We start from the raw sequence: 8,035 nt of genomic DNA, 5'->3' as shown, positions 1-8,035 counted from the left end.
TAATACAGCTTCTACTCTTTTCACCTCATGAAAAGCTGCACCTTGTGTTCCCCTGCCAGGATGAGCCTGATGCCTTTGTGTTTGCCAGCTACTGCTCATTCCTGTTCCTAACCCAGCGCAGCTGGAAGGCAGTGGGACAAGTAAACCTATGAAGAACACATCCTAATGCTTTCAGACATTCTATATTTAATGTGTGATTTGTTTTGTCATGTTATCTATTCCTCAAATGCGAAAGATGCAGTGATTCTGAAATGAATAGGTGTGGGCTGTACCTGAAGGAACAACAGAATTATTCAATTTCCTCTCCCTTACCTGTGCAGAGCTCTCATTTTCAACTTTGCCTTAGCTACTAGCTGATGTGCCAGCTGCATTTTGGTAATGATAATGGCAGTGGTATTTTCTGCACCTCCAGCTAACCACAAATGGATCCTGGTGTGCAAAACCCTGCCTGCTGATACTGAGTTGTTAGGAGGAGGCTTTTGAGTAGGAGCAGTCTGAGTTCATTCATATGCCCTCCTGTGAATTTCCACTCAGGTTCTTCCACTGCCGTGAGCTGTGGCAGCTGGCCTTCCAAAAAGAGATCTGGAAAATGGGAGTTTCAGTGCTACAGATCAGGAGAGAAGGAACAAGCTGGGGTTATCACCCGGCTGCTGCACTGCAGGTCTTTCTTGCCATGAGTTTAACTCTTGTATCTGCAGTGCCTCCTGAGCCATCAGCTCCTTGAGGAGATGGTGGCTACCGTCCTTGTGCAGTTCCATTTCCTCACTGTTAATTGGTTCAAACAAGATCTCCCCAGGGACACGGGGCAGCTGTAGCATCAGCCAGTAATCCACTAATTCCTTCAAAGGCGCAGGAGTTCCTGGAGTGCAACCCTACGACTGCCTTTTGAAAGAGCCACACCTCTTCACCACCTACCAGATCGATGTTATGTTGTGATCAAAGCTGTCCTCAGAGCAAATTCCAGCCTGGTTCTGTTGGTTGGCTGCAGCTTACACCATGCATTTGATCAGAAATTCTCAAGCTGTTGCTACCTAAACTAAAGCAAAAACCCTTTGGAAATGAAAGGTTTTCTTCCTCGAGGTGGGAAGGCTTTGATACTTTCCTGAAGTCATCAGCACAAGCACGTCTTGAGAGTCTAAATGGTTCACCCTGACTCTGTGAGAGGACTGGTGGCCACCACTGCTATCAGAGCAGTTAATGTCACTCTAGGTAGTGTGTTGTGTGATAAAGCCATTATCACACCACAGCCAGGTGCCTTGCGCTGATGTTGATAATGCTTCCTCTGTTGTATTACTGAGTTCTTCGTTCCTAGCACATTGGTGAGCACCTAGAGGGCACAGGGACCTCTCAATTGCACATTTAATGTACACTTCGGGATATTATGAGTGCTCTCAGTGTTTTCCTTCTTGGAGCCTGAGGCATGGGGTGGACGCCATGCCCCATCCTGTGATGGCAGACACTGGCTGCACTGGGCCTCGGCCCCTCAGGGCCCTCTTCTTTGGACACTCATTACATGAAGCCACGTTCAGCTGAAAGGTCCTGCCTTGAAAGATGCTTTCACATCTCGGTGAACACATTTTAAGTCTGCTAAGGCAGCAGGTCACTAGATGGCCTCATTACCTAGGAGATGAGAGCAGAACCAGCTGAGGCCGTGCTACCTGCCCTTACAAACTAGCCACCCTAGGAGCTCCTTTTGGCAGCGTGGGATTTCATAGAACCAGAGAGCCGCAGAATGGTTTGGGTTGGCAGGGACCTCAAATCCCACGCAACCCCAACCCCCTGCCGTGTGCGGGGCTGACACCCAGCAGCTCAGGCTGCCCAGGGTCCCATCCATCTTGTCGCTGAGCACCTCTAGGGATGGGGCACCCACAGCTTCTCCGTGCCAGACACGATAAAACCCAACTTCTCGAGAGGTCAGGGCTGAGCTGCTGCTTTAAGGGGGCGGGAAGGGGCGGGCACGGCGCGGCGCAGCGCGGCGGGCGGAGCGGAGCGGTGCAGGCAGCAGCAGGTAGGTGCGGGCCCTGAGGCGCGGTGGGGCCGGGCCTGGCGGAGCGGCCGGCGGATTGCGCTGCCGGGTGATTGTCCCTGCAGGAAATGAATGCGGCGCCGGTAACGGGCGGTGCGAAACGTAAACTGCCTCATCAGCCCTGCTGATCTTGCAGGGAAACCAACACGCAGCGCTGGCTGACGAGATTTGTGCATGTCATTGATAATGGTTAACTTGGTGCTGCCCTCAGGCAGATGAGGCCCATGTAGCGCTGTCTTCCAGAAGGAAGGCATTCATTAATTACGTTCGTTAATTACGTGGGCTCTGCCGAATTGCATTCTGAAACGTGGAGCGATGAAAAACATTGTCACGGGTGTTTATTGGCAATAAAAATACAAATGATTTAAAGATTTAACTAAATCGACCTAAACAGCAAGCATTATGGGAGTTTAGTTCACAGCTTAATGCCTTAGAAAGCCATCAAGCAATAATTAGATTGCATAGAGAAGCTGTGGGTGCCCCATCCCTGGAGGCATCAGGGCCAGGCTGGATGGGGCCCTGGGCAGCCTGAGCTGCTGGGTGGCAGCCCTGCTTATGGCAGAGGTTGGGGCTGGGAGGGCTTTAAGATCCTTTCTAACACAAACCCACATTGTGATTCTGCAAACTAAAGCATAGGCCAGCACACACACAAAATACTACATGAAACATAGGGCAGTGGTGTACCATTCTCCTACTCTCCTTGCCTTCACTGCCTGTGACATGGATAACAGCCCCAGGTGGTCTAGTTTAATTGCTTGCCTTTGATGTAGAAGCATAATTTTCATATAAGATCATGTGTTTGATAAAGGTAAAAAGTAGCGGTATCTCCCCAAAACCATACTGATAATGTTTGCTATGTCCATTGGTCAGTAATTCCAGAGCCCTGCTACCAAAACTAATGATGCTGTGGTAGAGCCTTTAATGGAAACAGCTTGCTCTGTTACTGTGTTTCACTCTGACCTCACAGGCTCCCCAGAGCAAAGCACAAGTTGTTGATGGCACAGCAGCACCTGGGCCTCCCTAAAGCCTTAGCGGTACATGATCCTGAAGCTACAGGAACATCACTTAGGTAGCATTGTTTTCCTTTCAGGAACCATAACCCATCACTATGAAAAACAGCACGCTGTGAGCTTGCTTCAAGCTTTCTGCCTCGTCAGCTATCCCCGACCGGCTGTGCTCTGAGCTTGCCTTTGGGGACATGGCCTTCAGCAGCTGGAAGTGGCTGCTGCTGTCGGGCAGAGCCTGCAGGAGGGGAGGCCCTGCTCTGCAATGGAAGCGCTTCTGCCACTGGAATGCTGGCAACTCGCTGGACCCTGAGGTGAGAGCATTTTTGGAAGAGAATACGGAGGTGACCAGCAGTGGGCACCTGACACCAGAGATCCGGCTGCGCCTCCTCACCCCTCGCTGCAGGTTCTGGAGGGAAAAGCCTGACCTTTGGCCATATGGGGACCCGTTCTGGGCAATTTACTGGCCAGGAGGCCAAGCCCTGTCCAGGTATGCATCACTGAAGCCAGTAAGTTCAGTCCACTGCTGGCCAGGACATCAGACCTGACTCTGGCTGTAGTGATTTACAATGATATGTATTTGTCTTGTTATGAGAGCACACAATCAGGCTCCTCTCTGCTTATGCAGGACAGAGGCAATCTCCTCTGGTTGGCAGTGATTTCTTTGCACGTGATGTATGTAGAGTAACTTATAGCTCTTACAGTGACATCTTACAGTGACATCATGTGTGTTGACAACAGGGCCAAATCTGGATCTGTGAAAGAGCTGTGCTGTCACTATCAAAACCCAGCAAGGTGTTTAATTCTATTGCTCAGTGTCACTCCATGCAGGATTGCTGTTTTATGGTGACTGTGTGTGTGGTAGTTGTAGGACACAGCCGGGAGTGTGGATATGTGTCTGGTCAACTGAGAAAAGTAGGTTTGTGCTGATGTACCTGGGAGTGCTGGCTGGCCACCTGCAATCCCTTCCTTTAGAATGTCAGCAGCCTTATTATCAGGCCTTACTGTGTCTGTCGTCCAGTCACATCAGAAGCCCCATTCTCCTTTTCGCCACCTACTATCAAAATGCATCTGGTATTCCTGATTCCCAGGAACTGGTTAGTGTTCTCTTACTCTGTAAAATCACATCTCTCACTTTGAATAGCAGAAGTATGTAACTGTTAGTGCAAACTCTCAGATATTGTCAACATAGATGAAAAGGGAAGATGTGAATTAGGGCTTTATTGGGTTTTTTTTTGGCAGAAAAGTGTAAATTAGAAGGCACTTTCAACAAGGAAAATGTGGGTTTTAAAATCACATGGCTGATTATCCTGCCATCCAAATGAGTTAGGGTGGTCCTAAACGTTGCACAATTGAATAAGATAATCTCTATATTTGATTATATGTTTTTTTTTTTAGTTCATTTGCCCAGCTATGTAAGCAGCAATAGTGATTAACTAGCATCTCACCACTTGACTGTCCTATTACCCATGCACCCATTGTGAGTATCAGAAATTAGCTGCACAATCTGTAAAAGGAACACGGGAACATGAGAACACGCTGCTGCTTTAGCCATCCTTGTTTCACAGTTGCCATTTCCACCATTCCAGATTTCATGTAACCCGCAATGTAAGACAGCTTGTTAGCCCAGCATGGCACACAGCAGTCTCCAACACCAGCACAGTGTCTCTGTGCCAGGGGATATGTTGGTTCGGCTGTCCTAAGTCACCACAGTCATTAGGGGTAACTTGAGAAGCACTCCACTGGAAACACAGCACTCACAGCATTTGGGCCAGACTGTGTTACTGCAGGAACATCGCTGCAAGTACAAGCACAGCCCCAGGAGGAGGAAGCAGAGTGCTTTTCCCGGTGGTCCCACCCCTGTCCTTTGCCCTGATAGTAAATCAGCTGTCCTGGGGGAGTGAAGGCTGCAGAGGGAGGCAGTTGCCTGATGGCTGAGCTGCTGCTGAACCTCTGCATAGATGTCTTTCCTGCTGCCCTCGTAAAGGAGAGCATCTTAACAGTAGCAAATAATGCTCTGGTATTGTGTAACAAAACTGGATGTCAGACCTCACAGGATGTAACTTTCATTAAAACTAAGCCAGTTTCACTCACCAGTCTCCTATCTGCATACTTGATCACCAAGCTGTGTGTGTCAGAGCTGTCTGGTTGGGCTCCTTGTGATGAAATGCAGGACGAGAGGCAAGGGATGGCAGCTCCTCTGTGTCCTCATCAGGATATTCTGTGTCTTCACTCCTGGTCCTGACGTTCTTGCTGTCATCTCTCAATATCTGCAACTGTTTCAGTATTGTTCTCCCAGCCTGGGATCCTGGCTGGCTGCACACAGACGTGTTGGGATCCAGGTTCTTGATCTTTTTGTATCAGCAGAGGCAAATAAGGATCTATATAGAAGCTGCTAATTTGGAATAAGTGTCCTTTAACAGCTCATGCTTTGTAACGTGTATGACGAGAATTCTTTTTGCAGCACAATGCATAACCAAGAAACTTGCATATCTGGTTTATTGCTCTGTCAGTTTTTTCTTTTAAATGCAGGTATATTTTGGACAATCCATGTGTTGTCAAAGGGCGATCTGTTTTGGATCTTGGAAGCGGATGCGGAGCAACAGCGATAGCTGCTGTGATGAGTGGTGCAGCTCAAGTCCTTGCTAACGACATTGACCCCAGTAAGTCCTTCTTTTCCTACCTTTCTGCAAAGACCTTTATTGTCTTTACAGTATATTTAACACTTTTCCCTGATTCACTTGGCAGAATCTGTTGCCAGGTAGTTTTAAGAATGCTAAAAAGATGGTTTCTGTACACCAGTACAAGGTTACACAGACATAATTGAGTCCTCTGTGCCTGCGTGGGGGTCTTCGGTGGTTGCCTGGGGGGCGTCCCCCTACTCACTGCATCCATGTTTGGGCACAGGCTTTCCCAGCACACCTGGTCTCTAATGAATGATTGGTCTCTGTTTTGGACTTGTGCCCCTAGTTCAAGGATGTTGCTCTTATTATAGAAGTCTTGTGGTCAGGGAGGATATTCCTCATAGATAAGCAGTACATCTGGAAGCTATAAGCAGAACTAGAACTTGGAGTAAGCACCTTATTAGGCAAAAATGGCAAATAATTAGTTCTGAGACATCACAGCTGGCAAGTCGGTTTCTGTAAGCACACAGAATTTTCCTGCAGTTTCATATGTTAGGGCCTAGATTTTACCCTTCTTTTTTTCCCCAGGATTTGTTCTGGAACAGTTGCCCAGAGAAGCTGTGGGTGCCCCATCTCTGGGCCAGCTTGGATGGGATCCTCAGCAGCCTGGTCTGCTGGGTGGCAGCCCTGCCCATGGTGGGAAGTTGGAACTAGAAGATCCCATCCAACCTAAGCCATACAATGATTCTATTTGATTCTGGGAATTTTTTCCCCTTATATGACTTTTGAAAATAGTTTACTCTTAATTTGATTACTCTGTGATCAAGGAGGAATCAAGGAGGAAGTATAACGATAGATTAAGACACGCTAGATTTAACACACAATGAAAGTTGTGGGAGTCTCTAGCTAAGCAAAAATACTTTGATGAAAGTGAAAGACAGAACTTTTGTCAAAAGAAATTTGCAGGGGGGGCTGGATGGTAGAATCCTAAAACAGCTTCGATTTTACTTTGTGACTTTTTTTCAGTTGCAGGAATGGCAATGATTTTGAACTGCAAACTGAACCACGTTACTCCTTTTCCCATCACCATTAAGAATATCATTAATTCAGAGGCCGGCAACTGGGACCTCATTGTGCTAGGAGATATGTTTTACGATGAACAACTTGCTGATGGGCTTCATCACTGGCTGAGGAAATGCATCAGGATACATCAAACTGAAGTGCTGATTGGTGACCCTGGTAGGCATCAGTTTTTAAGCCACAGCATTCACAATCAGTTGCGTAAAGTTATAGAATATTCCCTTCCCGAGTATACTAGGCAGGAAAACAACGGATTAACATCGAGTATTGTCTGGAGTTACCAGCCCTCAAACAGCCTAGAAAGCTGCTAGAAGTGGCTCTTTAATGAACTTCATCTCTCTTGGCTGTTTTCTGAGAATATACAATGAAAATGGGAATTGAACGTGGAACGCATCTGTTGATATCAAGTAGAGTACTGTTCCTTCACCATCCTTATTTCAGTCATGTTCATCGAGGCTTTGGCTCCGTTCGAGGTAAAACTACATGCAAACTTTATTCAGCAAGGCATGCTGAAGTGCAAATAATTACTTTGGAGTTTGCATGCTTGATGTTTCAATCTGTGTTAATCTCACTCTTTGACACCATAGTGAAACGTGTCAGATATTCAGTACACCGCTGTGGGGGGAGAGGAGGAGAGTTGGCTCAAAGATTGCTGTGCTGCTTTCACACACTTCTGCGGCTTATTTAACAGAAAACTGTAAAGATGAAGAATGTAAAGATGCAGATTGTTGTGTTATACTTAATTCCAAGTGCCTTACTCTTTTTGTTTTGGTCACTGATCTCTTCTGAATGTCCGAGGAACTAATTCGAGGCTCCCCTTTCCCCCTAAAATAATAAAAATATAATGCTGCTCTACCTTGAAGCTGTCAAGAATGATTATTTAGGGAGTTGCAGATGAATCTAAAACATGCTGCTTGTGCTGTAGCCAAAGTAAAAGGTTTTCATGACTAGACAGGGTAACAATCCTTCAGAGAGAACACTTACTTAAGCACATCTATATTCTTTAACACTATAGTTGATTGTGATGGGAAATGGAATCACAGACAGGCTGAGGCTGGAAGGGACCTCTGGAGGTCACTGGGTCAAACCTGCTCAATAGGGACGCCCAAAGCAGTTTGCTCCGAGGACTGTGTCCAGGCAGCTTCTAGAGATCTGCAGGGAGGAGATTCCACAACCTCTCTGTCAGCCTGTGCCAGCACTCTGTTCCCTGAACAGTAAAGAAATGTCTCCTGATGTTCAGATGTAACCTCAAAACAAAGCAAAGAATAACTATCACGTTTTGCACTTAACTACAAAATAAG

General features: G+C 46.9%; 1 protein-coding gene across 2 annotated transcripts; it reads left to right on the top strand.

Moving 5' to 3' along the window:
• The first annotated feature begins 1,964 nt into the window (after positions 1–1,964).
• ETFBKMT (electron transfer flavoprotein subunit beta lysine methyltransferase) lies at positions 1,965–7,590 on the top strand. Of its 2 annotated transcripts, XM_072339719.1 has the most exons (4): positions 1,965–2,008; positions 3,117–3,520; positions 5,563–5,693; positions 6,681–7,590. In XM_072339719.1, exons 2-4 carry the CDS (start codon positions 3,225–3,227, stop codon positions 7,043–7,045), a joined length of 792 nt encoding a protein of 263 aa, XP_072195820.1. In that variant the 5' UTR covers positions 1,965–2,008; positions 3,117–3,224; the 3' UTR covers positions 7,046–7,590. The 2 variants fall into 2 exon arrangements, with proteins under 2 accessions (XP_072195820.1, XP_072195810.1); XM_072339709.1 differs by lacking the exon at positions 1,965–2,008 and having other exon boundaries at positions 3,105–3,520.
• Positions 7,591–8,035: the final 445 nt, after the last annotated feature.

This window comes from Excalfactoria chinensis, chromosome 1, assembly GCF_039878825.1.
Source record: "Excalfactoria chinensis isolate bCotChi1 chromosome 1, bCotChi1.hap2, whole genome shotgun sequence".
NCBI lineage: Eukaryota > Metazoa > Chordata > Aves > Galliformes > Phasianidae > Excalfactoria > Excalfactoria chinensis.
The sequence above is the reverse complement of the archived record's forward strand: the minus strand, read 5'-3'. Positions and strand labels throughout refer to the sequence as shown.

What these genes read in the sequence shown, in the direction of transcription:
- ETFBKMT (XM_072339719.1), top strand. Translation starts at nt 3,225, where the DNA reads ATGGCCTTCAGCAGCTGGAAGTGGCTGCTGCTGTCGGGCAGAGCCTGC. An exon ending in GGAGGCCAAGCCCTGTCCAG is followed by an intron (nt 3,521 to 5,562) that starts GTATGCATCACT and finishes TTTTAAATGCAG; the next exon opens with GTATATTTTGGACAATCCAT. An exon ending in TGCTAACGACATTGACCCCA is followed by an intron (nt 5,694 to 6,680) that starts GTAAGTCCTTCT and finishes ACTTTTTTTCAG; the next exon opens with TTGCAGGAATGGCAATGATT.